This window comes from Pocillopora verrucosa, chromosome 4 (genome assembly GCF_036669915.1).
Source record: "Pocillopora verrucosa isolate sample1 chromosome 4, ASM3666991v2, whole genome shotgun sequence".
NCBI lineage: Eukaryota > Metazoa > Cnidaria > Anthozoa > Scleractinia > Pocilloporidae > Pocillopora > Pocillopora verrucosa.
Window position 1 is genome coordinate 1,934,090 of NC_089315.1, and position 17,636 is coordinate 1,951,725.

Sequence of the window (17,636 nt, forward strand, 5' to 3'; positions counted from 1 at the left end):
CACAGATTTCAATATGGATTACTTTCGCTCAGTAAACGTCAGCAACATGGCAGATTCAATGAAAAAATTTGGTGCCCAAACGGCAACCTTCTTCTCGAGAGCAAAGCAGGTTCGAAACTTCATACCCTAAAGGCTATCACTGTAAAGTCAGTTTTTTCACTAAATCTTTCGTTCTTTAGTACACAGAGGAACAACTTGGCACGTCGGAGAAGACAATATTTGATGCCCGATTTGAGTCCCTAGTTGAGAAAGCAGATCGTACTAAATATTGGACAGAACGCTTACTGCGGCAAACGGAGGCACTGCTTCAACCTAACCCAGGTTTGTCCCCTAATTTATTTCCTGACCGCGTTTTTAATGTACAAATTAAGAATCAAGATGGGCTGGATTTCAAATCTCTTCGAAATCGTCTATTTTCCCAGGAAATCCTCCTCTAATTTGCACACTTTATATTCGTTGTAGAAATTGCTGGCATATGATGAATATATTTATGGCATGAAATCTTCATGTGGGAAAGGCTATTAGACTTATTGATACCGTTGTCTCTAAATTTCGGTGGACTTCCCAGCTTTTAGTGACTTCCGTTTATATTAGTAATATAATTTAAGTTGCTAGTGCCTTAACTTTTGAGAGATTCGTAAAACGCATTTTTAAAGTAAATTTCATTAACTTAGAAACTGCTAGAGTTATGCTAATACGCTAATGTATGTATACAGGTATTTAATGTTTGATTTAAATCACGGAAAGAAACTTAAGTGCCAGCGCTTCCTTTGAAATTTTTTTCTCCAAGTGCATTAAGTCGCTTTTTTTCCGACTTGAAGAAAGTGAAAATAGGACAAGACGATAGATATATACAGCCAATTCTGTCTATCGTGCTTTGCTTACAAACGTTATTTCGGGTATAGGCGCATTGTGGTTTATTCAGCTTTATTTGTCAAACAGAATCCTATGTTGTGCAATATAGACACTTTTTCTAGATCTATTTTTATTATCTTTTGCTGTTTTTAAGAATAACTGAATACAGTTGTCAAAGCAGTTGTTAGCCAAACAGTATTACATTTTGCTTCTGAAAAACAATTATTGGATTTTCCCTTTTACACTGACATGAAGACCTAAACTGCATTTAAAAAATATTGCATTGAAGTACTTGTTTTTCTTGGTTCAACAATCAAATCTTAAGAAAACTATGGAAAGTAAAAAAAGTTGAGTCTGGTGATGTGTCTGTTTCTCCTTTCAGTTGCTTAATGTGTTTCCCCAGAGACAGAGACCACTTGAAAAAATGAACAAAATTTTCTCTGGATGAATGTCATTCACAGAGTGATATTATTTGCATGCCCTAGATAACCATGGCTCTTCCTGAACATTTGGTTTTGTCAACTGAGTTGATTAAGTAACTTGACCACTGTTAAGAGTTTTGAGTGTGTATCGCTCTGACGAAGGGACTAAATGCTAATTTACATTATAAACTCAGTTTATAAAACCAAATTATGCTGTAATACCCCTATTGATTCATCACCATAGTTTCTTAAGAAACTTCTCCCCCTCTTCTAAAACAGTCATTACAAATACAAGAATTATTTACAGTATTCTTCTAAGTTGTGACTCTTGTTAGTAAGCACTGCTGACTCAACATTTCTCTTGTAGGAATGTGTAGATATTATAATGCATTTCCCGAGTTCACATTGTAGTTTCTTGGTTTTAAACTTAGCAGTAATAAAGCAAACCATTTTGTAAACTTAAACATTATGCACCAGTTCTTGAATGGGTGTAACTCTTTTTCTGAAATAAATGTACTTTGAAGGTTTCAGAGCTGAAGAGTTTGTGTATCAAAAGTTGGACAAACCTAAACCTCCTCGTCTGACAGAGAGTGAAGCATTAGGCCAGTCTATGATTGAGGCTGGAAACGACTTTGGTCCGGGAACTAGCTATGGTACGTTACATGGCCTTTGGTGTTTTACTTAAAAAAAAAAAAAAAAAAAAAGCAAACAAACAAACAACCACAAATTTGAGATCAGTGCCATATTTTGGACAAAGAAACATCTCTATATTGAAGGGCTATCCCTTGAAACATCAGCTTTAGAAACACTCTAAACAGAAGAGTGATGAGAGTTCAACTTAAATCATACATGTAAATGAAAGAAGCTCACAAGATTTTATGATTCTATCATGTTAGGTAGTGCATTGGTAAAATGTGGAGCAACAGAAAAAAAGCTTGGCCAGGCAGAGCGCGATTTAAAAACCAAGTCCATGTCCAATTTTCTTCATCAGCTGAAGACATTTTTGGAAGGGGACATGAAGACAATTGCAGTAAGGAAGTGCATTAGATTTTAACCAATAAGCCACATGGACGATAATTGTTTTGTTGGATCTGCTCTGCTGAGCGTTGTGTACATGTAGCTTTAATAAAACACACCAAAACTGTTGAGAAAGTGCTCTACTTTGAGATTCAAATTACAAGATGGTGCGTGTATATGTCTACAAATACATTGTATTTTATGGTTCCTGACATAATTTTATTATTGATTCTCTTCAGTTACATGTTCTAAAGTTTTTCTCTAAATAGCTCTAAGTTTTGTTTTATGTTACCCTTATCACCAAGGACAGAATTAATTCTTATACATTCACCTTTTTGTTTTATGTTACCCTTATCACCAAGGAAAGAATTAATTCTTATACATTCACCTTTTTGTTTTATGTTACCCTTATCACCAAGGACAGAATTAATTCTTATACATTCACCTTTTGATTTTGTTTTGGCTCATACAAAATTAAGGGTGCCATTTTTTTATGTTAACTTTGCAGAAAGAGAAAAGAACCCTACTTGCCAAGAGATTAGACCTGGATGCTTGCAAAGCTAAAGTGAAAAAGGCCCAGAGTCCTGAGAAAATACAACAAGTGAGTTCAACTCGCAGTGCATGTGAGTTTATTCTGGAGGTAGTAGGATTTTTTGTATACATGTATCTCACTGTAAACATTTCTCTTGTATTTCATGTAAATCATCACTATGCAATGATGATACTGACAAATTTATTTTCTTCTTCAATCACCAAAAGAGTAACAATCATTGCTGTCCATAATGTCTTGAGTTCTTGTCTGAACAGGTCACATTCAAATGCTTGACTAAAGGTCTCTTTCTTCCTGATGATAAAGCGGAAAAGGTGACATGTGTATTCATTCTTTTGGTCACGTTATTCATGCACTTGAAGCTTATCTATCACTCCACTTCTTGGAAGTAATGTGTACACTGCAAGTGTCAGAATTTTTCTGCAATCTGACATATAACTCACCACATTTTTACTCCTAATAATTTCTGTTAATTTTATTTGAGACATTTGAGGCTATATTACTTTTTCTGTCATATTGCTGCTAATTTTCATTCCATATTAAGCTGTAAATGTATGTACTAAATGCACTTATATTTCAAATCTAATATCTCTCATTGCTATTTGTGCACTTGTATATTAAAAGGTAAATTAATAGAAGTCAGTTGACTCTTTCAAACCAGCTGTTTGAGTTATCAGTAATATTGATTCAAAGTAGGTGCCCCGTCAAGCACCACAGTATACAATATCACTGTCACTTTAAAGTTAGATTTAGTAGGTGTTGATTTTCTTGTTACTTGCAATGATTAAAGGAATCACTTATCACTAGTCTATGGCTAACAAAATGATATGTGATTACTCATGATATAACAATTGACACTAACAGTGCTACTTATCATTCAGGCTTGTCCATTCTCGCCATTGGAGTAATGAATCATTGATTTACACAGTAGATTATTAAAGTCACCCAATAGGGAGTCTTGAAAAATTTTATCTGAAAACACTTATACCTTGATTACAATGTGAATCCAGATTTTGTCCATTTTCACTGAAATGAACTTTCAAACCTAAAACACAACTTTGATTAACTAAAAAAAAAACATCTTTCTCTAGTATAATAATACATTTACACAATTTTTGGAATATATCAGGGTTGTAGTTTACATTTTATCGTTTGTGCAGTGATTTGTGTATCATAATGCATCCTAACTTAAGGTTAAAAACTATTTTTAATTCCTCAAATGAAAATTTTTGTGTAAGATTGGGAAAAGAATGAAAAATATTTTTCTCATTAGCTAGACTCCTCTAACATTTAATGAATTTCCTTCTGCTATAAACACTTCAAATTAAAGTATTAATTTTTTTCTTGAATTTGTAAATGTAAATTAAAGCTAAAGTTAATGTACTAATGAAAATCCTCAAGCTAGTTCTTTCCTTCTGTCTTCTTCCTCCTTTTATGTCCGTCATGACTCTTGCTTGACTTTAGATGTATTCTTCACGGAACATGGTTGTAATCACTGAGTTGGATGAGGTGAGTCTCTCGCTTGTCAAGTACTGGGTGGCTATTTGTCTCTGAAGGCTTTTGAAGTTTGTCATCTCCCTCATACTCTTGCTGCGTGATTGGTCTTCTTGACTTTGATGTGACATCTTCAGAATTTGCACAATTGGTTTATGCAAAATCTATCATATTTTCCTTTGAGTGATAGAACCCAACTTTACCCAACAGAACACAAACACTTTTCTTTGACCAGGTCATTCTACACTTAATAGCGAATGACCAGGGGCTTCTGTTTTATGAACCCATGTGGATTGCATCTTCATGAAAAAGTATTACCATTTAAAGCGCTGATTTTATTAATTAGCCAGATGTTTGAAGAGCAGTTTAATTCTTATAATAAAATTTTACAAATACATGTAGCTCTGAAGTTTCTCATACTGCAAATGGCATTGACCATGGGATCAATGATCATGCTAATGACACTGAGGTTTTAATTCCATGCTTCCAGTTGAGGTTGCACAACATGACTGTCAGTTTTTTTTGGGCCACTGATGAAAATGATGAAGGTAGCACAGTTGACTGGGGTGTGAATAAAAATCAAGCCTTTTCTTTCCCATTCCTTTTGTGTCTCTGGTGTTCTCAACTCTTACTACACTATAGAGAGCCAACTACAGTGTACATAAGCTACAATAGTACTGGACAGGTACATAATTGTGTGGTTTTGTCCATTGCAACAAGAGAAAGAGAGAGAAATCTGAAGCTGTCAGCCACTTGAGGCAGACAAGTAAAGAACCTCACTGATGTAGTAGTCCTTTTTGTAGGCAGAGGCAGATTTAAGAGTATGTCAAGGAGAGTTTGACAGACAGTATGAAGTGACAAAGTTACTGCTGGATGGAATCAGCACAGCTCATGTAAGTATTACCTTTATTACTGTGCTAGATTCATTAATTTTGTTGAATGGTGCATTTGTGTTTTGTATCTGCCCATGACTTTGCCAAATAGCAAACTTCCCCCCATTATTCTCAGTTAAGTACAAGGGAGGGGGTTAGTTGAACTCATACTTTACCTAACTTTTTTGCATCTGTCTAGTTGTCTCATAATTCTTTTCTACCTAGCAGTATAACAGAATTCAAGTTTCAAGATTTTTCATTCACTATGGATTCAATAACTTAGTGAACTGTTAAATATAGGAAGGAATCACATGAGAAACTTTGAGAATTTTAGATGATGGACTCCCTCTGTGCTTTATTATTTGCAGTTTTACAATGGAATTACCACAAAATTATAATTGGCAGAGTAGAAAAAGAACAGAGCTGAGGTTTCCTTAAAACATTTACTGGAAACTGCCACTCAAAATAACAGATAGTAGCAGATTTTTTATGTGAAATTCTGGATATATTTTAGGCCAACCATCACAGGGCACTGATGAATTTTGTTGAGGCCCAGGCACAGTATTATGCACAGTGCCATGCATACATGACAGAGCTGCAGAAGCAACTGGCAAGGTACAATATGTTTTAGAATTAAAATGCTTTTATGGAGGTAAGCCATTAAAACAAAGTCTTTTCACAAGGTCTGGACACTTGTGTGACTATTTCAACTGAAAATAGTTTGCATCATAACAGGCTTAGAGGTGAAGAGTTTCAAAATTCTTGGCAGTGAATCTTTCAGTGGATAGATAAATAGTCAAGCACATCTCTTTATTTGGTGCTGAGGTTATTCCAAAGGTTCTTGTGTCTTGTTTGGTCATTTGTCATGATGTTTGGTGAGCACTCAATTACCAACACCGTTTGTTCTCTTTCTTTGTAAGCTTTTCTGCAATTGCTATGTTTAAAAATTTTTTTTTTGAAAATGTTATCTGTTGAAAATCAAGCAAATTCTGATTTAAGGTTATTGTCATTGAATGAAAGTAGTAATTGATAGAAAATTAGTGAAGAATCTTTTACCCCCTGTGGAAAAGAAAAAGAAATGAAGAAACAGAAAAAGCAAAGGGTGATACAAAGAGTTAATATATCTCGCAAGAAAACACAAAGCCTGATATGAAAATTTCTTTCAGTCCTCCAGGTGATGCAGCTTTATCTTTTGTTCCTCCCTCTGCACCTTCCTTTTCTGACACCTCTGGTGGGTTGGACCTGAACACTGTTCCTCGGCCATCCCTGACCCAAAAGGCCAAAGTATTGTATGATTATGATGCAGCAGACAAGAATGAGCTCTCCTTGCTTGCTGATGAGGTCAGTGATATGGCTTTAGCATAACACTTTCACTCCCAATTTCTTAATGATCATTTATTGCAAAGCTACACATGTCTTTTTCATAACTTTTTCTCTGAAACTGTATGAAATACTGCAAAGAGATTCCTTTTGGACATTCTTGGTTGTAAAAGAATAAACACTACTGACGCTATTGTTCTGGTACCAAAGACTCTTGGTGGGGCAGATTTACTGTTGTTACTGATCTTTCTATTCAGAATCTGTCATTAATTTTTCCTTATTTCAACTTCCGTACTTGCCATACGCTTTTCACAGCTTTTAGATCTCAGGAAAGAGTAGTAAATAATTACCACACTCGTTCTTTAATATGTCACTTATTCAGATCCATTCATTTGAGGAGAGTGAAAGAGGGTTAAAAGCTATGTCTCCTTTAGCTTAGGAACCACATCAGTGTATTCAAATAGTTTTCTTTTCTACTCTTCTTTCTACATGTGACCCTCTTTTATTTGAATTCATTTGTTCTGCCAATGGAATTTCAGTTGTCTTCCAGAAATTCCAACAGTAACACGTGGCAGGCATTAGTCCATCCCACTTGTCTCTTTATGTCTGTATTTAAATCAAGGAAGGAAAGAGATGTTTTCAAGTTACTTACTTCTTCCTACTTCACCTCAATAGATGTTAAAAAGAGCAATGGGAAAATTGACCTATACGAAAACTTACCAGCAACGTTTGCCCCTAAGATTTTGGTTCAGACTGTTTATATTTTTTTTCCTTTTGATGAATTAGGAGATGAGAGGGTTTTTTTCATGTACTGGTTCTGCATGACAGTTGCAGGACGTTAGTAGCCATAGGTATAGTAGATTAGCACAAATACAAAATGTAGTTAAACCTGCAAGACCCGTTTTGTTCGTTTGATATCCTGTCCTTGACCATGAGGTGTGTTAAGGAAGATCCAGTTACTGTAGTGAGGCTGACCAAGTGTTTAATGTCTCTCGTTCCCAGGTGATCACGGTTTACAGCGCACCTGGATTGGACCCCGATTGGATGATTGGCGAGAGGGGAAGTCAAAAAGGAAAAGTGCCACTAACATATCTAGAACTGCTTAGCTAAGTGTAATTAGTAGGAATGGTAGAAAGTGCGGTAGCTTTACAAACACGGAATGAACATGATACTGGTCACCAATAAAATTCTTTCAGACAGGTTAGACTAGATTTTGTATGTTGAGTAGGGGTTAGGTTGGTTGAGTGAATTTGAGGTGATCAAAGAAATCGATATTTTTTAAAAAAGAAGTTGTCAGTCAATTGCCTGCTACTGCACAGCGTCCAGATGGTGGTATTATTTGTTATGTTGATCAAGAGGCATGGACAGATACTAGCACTTAAGTAGGACGATATTTAACTTTCCAAAAATCCACAGAAGAATTTGTTTGATTGTTGCATGACAGTTCTTTGAGGACGAGGAAGAGAAATTGTTGGCAAATTTCGTCTGAAAAAGCGACGAAGTAGAAACGCCTTTGAATCGAAGAATAAATAAAAAATTTAAATTAATTCTCATTTACATAATTCAGTAGAAAATATGATTAAACACTTTGGCTGCGACCAAGTTGCCCTCAGGGTCAGGAGGCAGAAATTATCTCGAGTTGGTTATGGAGACAACGTCAAGTGTTCTGAAAGGGGCTGTTAAGGTTGATTGTTAGCATTCAAGTGGTTCCCGAAATGTCCAGGCATTTATAGTACCTCACTTCAGGTTTCATAAGTTCATCAGTGAAGTCTTATAGCGGTGTAGGTTGCTCGTCCATTTACAATTGTTGTATGTTGTGTTTTTGCATTTGAAGCCTTTTCAATTGATTTTCTAGTGCATTTGTCTAAAAAAAGTAGATTATTTGGAATTAGTCTCCTTGTATTGAAATTGTATGCTTTTGTACTCTACTCAGGTAGCTCAACATCAACATTTTAAACTTCGTTTAAAAGGAATTAAGGAACTCTTAGGCTCAAAACAATAAACCAAACAATTTATTTAATAATGTATTCCTAAGAATTTAGCACTGAGGTGTTTTGTTCAACGCCTGAATATTAAATATCGTAGGTGGGATATTATTTCGTTTAGGAAGGGACTTGTTACTTTTAATAACATGGTAGCTTTTTTTTGTACGTAGCTTAATTTATTACATATTTCATGCTAACTGTTTTTCCTGTAGAAAAAAGCGAAACGTTGGTGGTAATTACGGTAACGTTGAGCTCGAGAGGATATTATCAACAGTTATCCGGGATTTATTTGGTTCTTCTTCACTTTGCTTTAAATAACATTACTTTTCTTTCTTCTTCGGCGAAGAGTCATCGTGACATGTTTCTACATGTTAAATCCAACTTTACATTTTAAACACTTGTCAACATTTCATTCAATTGTTGTCCTCTTCCTGCTGTTAACAGTGAGAGGTTCCCTTTCTGATGGGTCAGAATTTCCCCTAAATTTAAAAAAAAAAAAAATAAATAATAGTACAATGGTGCAGTTAACTAGTTCAAGTAAAGGTACTCCATTTTGACAACACAAACAAAAGGTGATTCCCTGGTTTTGCATTGCGCACCTCTACTGCGCAAAACATTGAGACATCCAAGATAGCGGCCGCTTTTAAAGCCGGTATCATAAAAAAAGACAACACAGGCCGGTTTTGCAACAACAAAGCGCTAAAGCGTAGAAAAATGTGTATCAGATATCATGAAAAATAGGCGTCTAGCTTATAAAAGTCAAAATTTCGAAACTTCAGTAAGCGAGACTGGAGTATGGGAAGAAACTCGTTCCAGTGCCCTCTCGGAAAAATGCACAGCAGAAGTGAATTTGTCACCTTCACCGAACAATTGCGGAAAAACGGGCATGGTGACCCCCAGTTTTATTCCACGCATCGAGAGAAAATGCCATCCTCCATGATATATCCAACTTTGAAGATTTTTTCATTCGTTGATGTTTAAATATTCTTTTCGAATAATTGTTGCGATGTGATGTTAGGTGTTTTGTCCGAGAGAGGAAGTACTGATCGGCGGGCCTATTATTCACCACTTTGATGTTTTTGAAAACGTTTAAATGGTTTACCACAACATTGTTGTGGGATCATAAGAGCAAAACATTCTTTTCGCATTCATTGACTACTTTCTGGAAATAGAGGGTACTTTACACTCTAGGATAAGATTTTCAATTCTGGTATCACAAGCTAACAGAGTAGTTTTTTGAATGAAAGTGATCCTCTCAGTAATGTGCACTACTTAGGCAGTAGTGGAAATAAGGCCTGAAAAAAATTCAGGCCTGTACGGGATTTGAACCCATGACCTCTGCGATACCAGTGCAGAACCGGTGTGTCATGTCTTTATCCGCAGTTCAAATATATGACTTTCATATATTCTTAACCAGAGTAGTTTTTATAACAGCCCTAAAACTCGAAAATGAGGAAGGTAACCCCAACTTTTTGTTTTATGTTTTGGATTAGCTTAGAGTAGTTAACAACTGTGCAAAGTAAAAAAGAAATGCCATTACACCTTCTTTTTCGATGGAATCACCTTAATTGTGATTGGTCAGTCCTGATGCGTCAGTAAAGTTGGGTCGTTGTGTTCAGTTCGTTGGTTTGCACAAAAACATTTTTAATTACCTTGGCAACATATGGTTATTTTTCAAGAAGTTGACTATGATTAATACCCAAAGGGTTTTGCAAAGCTTGGCCTGAGAAATTGTAAATCAACGTTCCGTTCGTAAGAGCACTAGTAGTCGTGCAACGTGTTAATTCAGTTTCACTTTAAGACCGTAAGACAAGGCTTATCTGAAGTTATTTTTTTATTTCTTCATGCGCGCAATTCCTTCCAAAAGGGTCAATGTGACAAAAAAATTACAAATTATTGTAAATCAGGACTAGTCGAATTCAGTTACGTTCCTTCATGATTACTCCAAAAAGGGGTTCTAGCTACTAGTAAAGTACTTTTAGCAGAAAAAAGAACAACTGTTACTAACGTCATTGAGCTATCTACCAACCTTAAAGAGATCTTTTCACTCATCGTGAATAAACAAATCACCAGGGTCTGAAAAAACAAAGAAACTCTAAGATGGTGACAGAAGATATTCATAAAACTTAAACTACAAAACCTTTACGTAAAAAGAACAACAATAGCAAAAATAATAACAAGATTTCTTTTCGAGAAAAATCTTCCTCTTTAAAATGAAATATGAAAGAACGAAACACCAAAAATAAAGTAAAATAATCATGCGGAAGCGAAATTATCAGTGTACCCACATGGAAAAGGCAGATGAAAGCTGCTACCTGCAAAAGTAGGAAACCGAGAATAAATACTTGTTAGAAGTACATCGATATTTCTGTTAAGGACACTCGGGTCATTATTTAGCGATCAGGAAGGAGGGGGGTGGGGTGGAGAGTTTGTTGGAACTAAATTCTATCTTGACATAACCAAAATCCGCCTCATCATCTCTTGTCCCCTCTCACTGACAGGTAATTAACAGTTAATTTTCTATAGTTCCCCTTATACTCTGTTGCGACGGCTGAACGGAGTGATCCCCCATCTGTTTCCCTTGAAAACCATGTGATCCTTACCAAAATCCTTCACTCCCCCACCCCACCACCGCCGTTCGATAAATACTGACTTATCCCCAAACTCTTCATAATATTAAGTTTCGTAGCGTAGATCAAATGCCTCGAATGATGAAAACAGCACTTACACTCATGGCCCACTCAAATCCAAAATGATCATCTAATACTCCAGCCAGACTGGGTCCAATTGTTGCTCTGTAAAGAAGGAATTGAAAAAATGTACATGATACATTTTAAGAGCGGATGTTGCCGTTTCAGCAACTAACACAAAAAAGATAAAGAATTAGTGAAAAAAGAGCACATACCCTAAATAGTACATAGAACCATAAATACTCGACACAAGCGCGTTTGTTGAGGAATTATCGGGCATTCCATTTGCCCTGCAAGAGGAAAAGAGGTAACAAAAGCAAGCCCAAAATCATTGACACAAAAACATATCTATAAATAAATCAATTAGGTTGTCTTCCAGTAACTTAAACTCTTCCCAACTGGATTTCCTAGACTCTGCCATTCACTAACTGAAACTTTATCCTTGGTAAAGAAAAGAAACGAGCCTTACAAAAACATTGCTACTTACCTTAAACTTTTAATAAGGTCAGGCATGATGGGTACAAAAGCAAAACCACCAGCAATTCCTTGGATGGTTATTGCAAAAATAACCAGCCAAATCGTCCTGCAAGAATAGCGGGATCCAATGAGCAGTTTACCATCAAAATAAGGTTTTTTTCAGGTGACTGAACTTCAGTTTTCGATTGATTTAGAAATAGGCTTGAAAGTTGATAATTGCAGCTACAAATCTGCGTGGGATCGCACGCTGGTGACCTCTGACTTGTTTGAACATGTACTAATCGCTCAAAACACAGATTAATTTTGAAAAGTTTCGATCATTCACCAAAATGTTGCCAGTATATTTGTTGGCAAATCATTTTAAGGCAAATAAAGGCCCCACTTAAATTTGCCTTGCTCACTAAATGTGGCTCTGCGGCTCAGTGGTTAGAAGCGCTCGTTCGAATCCTATTGAAACCTGAACTTTTACAGGTTTTTTTCTGCAATTGCTTAAATTGCAGCTTATCTGTGAGTATTATTTGTTAACGTGTACTTTTTCTTCAGCTTACGACTCCCAGAAGTTATAAAACTGTAACCTATCACTATAATTTCCATACTTTGTCCAGCAAACAGGTAATGAGAATAATCGATCTTATCAAGTAGAAGTCTTTTCGTGATCTAGCACCAAATTCTCGTTACCAATTTTCAAGGAAATTTGTAGCAGCCAAAATAGAAAATAACAATCAGATCCCGTGGGAGTTAAAGCGTTAACATTTCAAGAGTATGCAAAATGATTAGTACACATACTTAGGTGGTAAGAACGTGAGAAATGAAGCAGGTCCCATCAACAGATATCCAATGAAAAATCCAATAAAACCTACTATAATCATCGATCGATAACAGTTCTGAGAAGAAATTAATAGAGAAGAATGGAATTGTATAAAAATCATGCATTTATTTTTAAGTCACGCTAAATCACACACGAGGAAGAGGCGTCAACATGAGTTTTTAACAAGCGAACCCAGATTGCGGGTATATGAGTTTTTCTCTGAAGTGACGCCTCGAGTTGACAACTGAATCAACAGTAAATCGGAGGTAACGGTAACTGTTCTCCCTAGAGAACCTACAGAAATCCAAGTAGACAATATTTGGGAAAACTCTCTACAGCAAGACGTCGCCAAAACTCGCCATTTTTTCACAGCACTTTTTGCTTTTTACAATCCATTTTATTTCGACACAACCCAATCCCCGGCCTCTGAGAAAGACACTCTTGATTGGGAAGGAATGGACCTTGTTGGTCATCGTGAAATTCAGTTTGAACATACCATTACGGATTCCATAATGCACTGGGAACCCCACCCCTTCCCTTACAATTCCACATAAAAGAAAAAAAAAACTCACATGAAGAAGTCTTAGTTTCCTTTGATGGTAATCGCTTGTCTTTTTGATGAAATTTCTTGGACCGTAGATTTGGAAATTGTGATAATGTCAGATCCTGATGCAAAGTTAATTGTTGCTATGCTAAAGCGAAAACTTACCGTTTTATCTCCTATGTAGCCCACTATTGGCGCTAACAGAGTGTACGTGCCAGACCAATAAAGAAAAACGAGATAAATCTGTGTTGTATTTTGACCCATCTGTGAAGTGAATAGATACCATCGTTTGAGAACCTTAAAAAATTGGACAATTGAGCTCAGCTTGGAAGACAGACGGCTCTAAAATTTTAGCGAACTGAATTTTAGGTGAAGCATCTTAGTAACTAGAAACATGCATTTCTATTAAGCCTTCAAGCAGACACTCATCATGAGCGCTGCAACACGAGCGTTTCTTAGCCCGCGAGGAAGCCTGAGTTCTTCAGAAAAGCAAGCCGGCCAGCGGTCTGTTTGGGCTCTGCCAGATTCCAGCAAACCTCTTCCCGACTCGTCTCGAACCTTCCAACGTGCGGAGAAAAGCGCGTCCTGCAGCGTTAATAATAATGAGGGCCTGTCGACTTAGTGTCTAACACCGGAAACCGAAGTAGTGTCAATGTCTACTCAGAAAATAAAAAACATCCCACAGAGCTTATAAGGAACTCAAATTAAGTATAAAGAAGGAATCTACGTGATGCACAATAAAATGCAAGTGACCCATTCGTGATCACTTTTATTTTTGGCGCGAGTTTAGTGAATCACAAAAGGGAAGTTAAACAAAACTAACGAAATCCTGGAGTATTTTCGAATGTTCGCGTTAAAATATTCTGGTGCCCAGGTTTTCCTCTCGAAGACAGGTCAAATTTGATAAAACCATACAGTTGACGTAGCATGCTCTGTGACAGTCTAAAGTATTATATGTTAAGTCAAAAACACCTGTCATAATATTAAAGTAACAGTCGTGGTGTACCTGCTCTAAATGCGGCCCTAAGACAGGCTCGAAGTAAGGAAATGAAAAACCACTGACGACAAAGCAGAGAGCTAGAATAAAATGGCAGAAAAATTTATCAGAGACCAATCTCATTTCTCTTTACAATTGTAACAGCTCTAACTCATTAACACATGTAGCTAAAATAAAAGGCCTCTGCTCTTTTCAATCGCTGATCCTGACTTATTTTCAGAGGTACTTGTTTTGAGATAGGCGTGGTATCCACATAAATGTTCTGCCAAAAGAAGTATTCTGGCTACCCTCAACCCAGGGTGCATCAGCAATCACATTATCCAGTAATATTAACTCTCCATCATCCATTGTCAGAAATAATAGGTTAAATGTTAAGAGTACTCATGTACTTACATAACATGAGTGCAGATGGAATTTTAAGCACTTTTAACCTGGATATTGATTCCTTGTCCTCGTCTTTCTTCTCTTCTTCTCCTGGTTTGTAGTTTTTAAATTAACACAATGTAATATTAGATGGAAACTTCTCAGGGACGGGCTAATATGGCTCAAAACTACACTAAATGCAGTGGAGGAACTCCTGTTTCTCGTTTTATTCCCATAGCCTGAGTTAGAGGTGATCAGCAAAAAAAATATGCGGCCCTAGGGCTGAATTTCCTTTCAGTTAAATGCTTTTTACCCAAAAGATCCTAAAGGATGGGGTTGATATACTGTTTTTACTCATAGATTAGCCACAGCCAAAGAATGGAACTTATGTTAGGGGTGCGTCTTATACGCAGGTACAAGCGTTTCGACTCCAAAAACTAATGAAAAACCTGGGGCGCAGCCAATCCGCGAACAAATGCATCGGTATACAGACACAATCACCAATCTACCCTGCATTTTCATGTTGGTGGCTAACATGATATTTGGTTACCAAAGTGTTTGTTAAAGAGTAATGGTATATATTACCTTGAAACGATTTCAAAGCCAGTTTATGTCTATGTAGCGTACATTATAAAAAACGAGACATACATAACAACAACGACTCAAGGGTGAACTGAAAGATTGTTTATAGACTGACGTTTTTGCTTACTCATTCCCTAATCATATTGACGGATCTTTGAATCTCAGCGCCTTTTTAACATGTATTTAAGCAATAAACCCCCTTTTCTATCGGTTTACGGCGTAATATTGGGAGAACACGTGAAAAGTTTACAAACCACGAGGCGCAGCCGAGAAGCTTACAAGATAGAATGATAAATTTGTTTCTATTTTGTGATCAAGTCGCTGATTCTCATGAAAACCTTCAAAAAGTGCGATTAAACCAATCAGAGAGCCTGAAACTGAATGACCTGCCGGTCAGAAGAGCAAAGAGTAAAACTAATTTCTCAATGAATGAACACAATTCATTCACGAGCAGAGATTAAAAAGAAAACTGAAGAGAAATGGCCATATGCAAGATGAAGGCACAAACTATGACGTGCTTCTGAAGAATACTTCAATTTAGATGGCTAAAATGCGATTTTTGTGGCCAGAATTGGCTACTTCTGCGATTGCGATCTGATAATTTTTACGGAAGTTTTTGTTGAAAGTTTGCAAGCCTTGGAGGCAGTTTTAATATTAAATTAAATTTTTAGTGAAATAAAGGTAGAATAAAAATTGGAATTTTTACTGGTGAAATTTATTTCCATTATGATGACTTAACTTTCAATTATTTAATAACGTTATTGTAGCAAAATCGAAAGACAACAACATCGAGCCGTGCATATGCACTGATTCAAACGCCGTTCCGCTATTTTGTTTACTCGCGGCAAACTATTTTTCTTGAACCTGTTTGTAATTTATTTTTATTACTTCAGCTTAAAACAAAGCTCTCATGGAATCCTTATTGATATTTAACCAGTAAGATAAACTAAAATCTCAAAATCAAACCTTTGCCAAGTGCCAATGCTATAATTGGAATTGCACCAATCAAAGTGCCACCCGTGACAAAGAATGGAAGTTTAAAACCACCAACCTAGAAATGAGATCATTTAAGATGAATGAACATTGATGACAGCATTTCACTGCAGCTTTAATTACCCAGTTACTAATATCTTTGTTTATTTCCTCGATATGCTCTGTGGACGAAAAAGCTGGGATAACTAAGTGTTCAACCTCACTATGATGTAGGGGAGGGGTGGGGGGTGAGGTAGCGTCTCTTAGACAACACGAGTACTGAAACATGGCTGAAAGGAGCATAGGTATTCAAAGAAAAAAAGAAAACCAGTAACGTTTTTGAATGTAACGTTGATCGACATGACTTCCTTGTTCAATTTCATCAATTTAAGGATGCTTACCAGATCATATTTGCCTGATATATTACCTACAAATTTAAACCAGAAAATGTATCAGATAAAGATCATGCCTTGTACATACTGTGTAAAGAAATCCTCCAATAACTGGACCAAAGGCATTTCCGGCTCCAGCAGCTGTCTCCACCACGCCCTAGAAAATGACGTTTAAAGAAAAAGAGAATTACTCAGGAAATTTCATGACAAGCTTTATACATTGGCTACTGAGTGATGCCTTTTCTCAGCGAGTTTGATAGAGCCACCTTAATCATTATAACTAAAAATAAGCATTCATTCATCAGTCACTATGCTACGTCATATGATAACTGCATATTTCTTTCATAACATTTTAAAGCGACTAGAACCTCTAATTCATCGTGCATATCAAAGTACATCATTACTGTAATCTTCACATTTTAAGACCAACAATACATTTATTACAAAACTGATTTAGTTTGAATTCAAGAAAAAAAAATCCCACATACTGAAACCATTCCAACATTATCAGGAAATTTTGTCAGTAAAATGGACACTGTTGAGGTTTCAGTTGCAGCCCCTCCAATGGCACATGTTGCTCTTAACACAAAGCAAACAGCTATGAACACATCCCGATCTACAATCATGTCACAAAATCTGAAAGATACAAAAGCCATACATAGTGTATCTTTGTTTAAAGCAGTAATATAGAAATCATTTAATTCAATATTTTAGCTCACCCAAATAAAACCAATGATCCCCCACAAAGAAGAAGCCCTGAGTAGAGAACAAACCTAGGGCCATATTTTGGTATCTGCAAGTGATACAAATTACTCCTCAGTAAATGATTATGAAAAAGCTTGGAATTCAATTGTTGATCCAAGCAGAAAACTACATATAACTGAGTTGTGGCCATGTGGTTCTCATAAATCATCTATTATCTCTTTACGCCCAAATGTCAGTATCTAAATTCTCTATACTCTTTCTGTACATTTCTTTGGTACAGACAAGGAGAATTCACCTATCTATCAAAGCTTCTCGGGATGGAGATAATTTCCTTTATTCTCATAATCTTAATGAATGACTCATCAGTATTATTGTAAGGAGGAATGAGATGCTTGTCACTATTAGAATTTAAAGGGTTGAGGATGCCAAATATAGATTTGTCATAATGCACTATTTTTATAAACTGTTTCAGTTTCTGCCTCATTAAGCCCACTTTGATCTGAAGGGGATGAAGTTTGTCATCTTAAGAAGTAACTCTAAAATACCGTATTTCCTCGAATAAGCGTCCTCTCCCGAATATGCGCCCATCCC

At 36.3% G+C, this 17,636-nt stretch overlaps 2 protein-coding genes across 5 annotated transcripts in view; one reads left to right on the forward strand and one right to left on the reverse strand.

The window, feature by feature from the left end:
- Nucleotides 1-8,553, forward strand: LOC131772666 (endophilin-B1-like). Of its 2 annotated transcripts, XM_059088627.2 has the most exons (11): nt 1-109; nt 180-321; nt 1,802-1,930; nt 2,174-2,307; nt 2,803-2,895; nt 3,102-3,158; nt 4,309-4,353; nt 5,142-5,231; nt 5,725-5,825; nt 6,377-6,551; nt 7,533-8,553. In XM_059088627.2, exons 1-11 carry the CDS (start codon nt 14-16, stop codon nt 7,638-7,640), a joined length of 1,170 nt encoding a protein of 389 aa, XP_058944610.2. In that variant the 5' UTR covers nt 1-13; the 3' UTR covers nt 7,641-8,553. The 2 variants fall into 2 exon arrangements, with proteins under 2 accessions (XP_058944610.2, XP_058944611.2); XM_059088628.2 differs by lacking the exons at nt 3,102-3,158; nt 4,309-4,353.
- The window catches only part of LOC131772665 (MFS-type transporter SLC18B1), a 24,987-nt gene continuing 15,871 nt past the window's right edge, over nt 8,521-17,636 (reverse strand). For all 3 annotated transcript variants that reach the window (XM_066165169.1, XM_059088625.2, XM_059088626.2), the window contains exons 3-16: nt 17,060-17,133; nt 16,829-16,976; nt 16,429-16,497; nt 15,943-16,027; nt 14,425-14,505; nt 14,041-14,111; nt 13,200-13,298; nt 12,469-12,566; nt 11,693-11,788; nt 11,421-11,495; nt 11,244-11,310; nt 10,804-10,830; nt 10,545-10,591; nt 8,521-8,994 (exon numbers count right to left, since the gene is read on the reverse strand). In XM_066165169.1, the coding sequence (XP_066021266.1) occupies nt 8,925-8,994; nt 10,545-10,591; nt 10,804-10,830; nt 11,244-11,310; nt 11,421-11,495; nt 11,693-11,788; nt 12,469-12,566; nt 13,200-13,298; nt 14,041-14,111; nt 14,425-14,505; nt 15,943-16,027; nt 16,429-16,497; nt 16,829-16,976; nt 17,060-17,133 (1,107 nt within the window). In that variant the 3' untranslated portion in view covers nt 8,521-8,924. The remainder of the gene's footprint in view (nt 8,995-10,544; nt 10,592-10,803; nt 10,831-11,243; nt 11,311-11,420; nt 11,496-11,692; nt 11,789-12,468; nt 12,567-13,199; nt 13,299-14,040; nt 14,112-14,424; nt 14,506-15,942; nt 16,028-16,428; nt 16,498-16,828; nt 16,977-17,059; nt 17,134-17,636) is intronic.

What these genes read in the sequence shown, in the direction of transcription:
- LOC131772666 (XM_059088627.2), top strand. Translation starts at nt 14, where the DNA reads ATGGATTACTTTCGCTCAGTAAACGTCAGCAACATGGCAGATTCAATG. An exon ending in ACTGCTTCAACCTAACCCAG is followed by an intron (nt 322 to 1,801) that starts GTTTGTCCCCTA and finishes TGTACTTTGAAG; the next exon opens with GTTTCAGAGCTGAAGAGTTT. An exon ending in CTGATGATAAAGCGGAAAAG is followed by an intron (nt 3,159 to 4,308) that starts GTGACATGTGTA and finishes GCTTGACTTTAG; the next exon opens with ATGTATTCTTCACGGAACAT.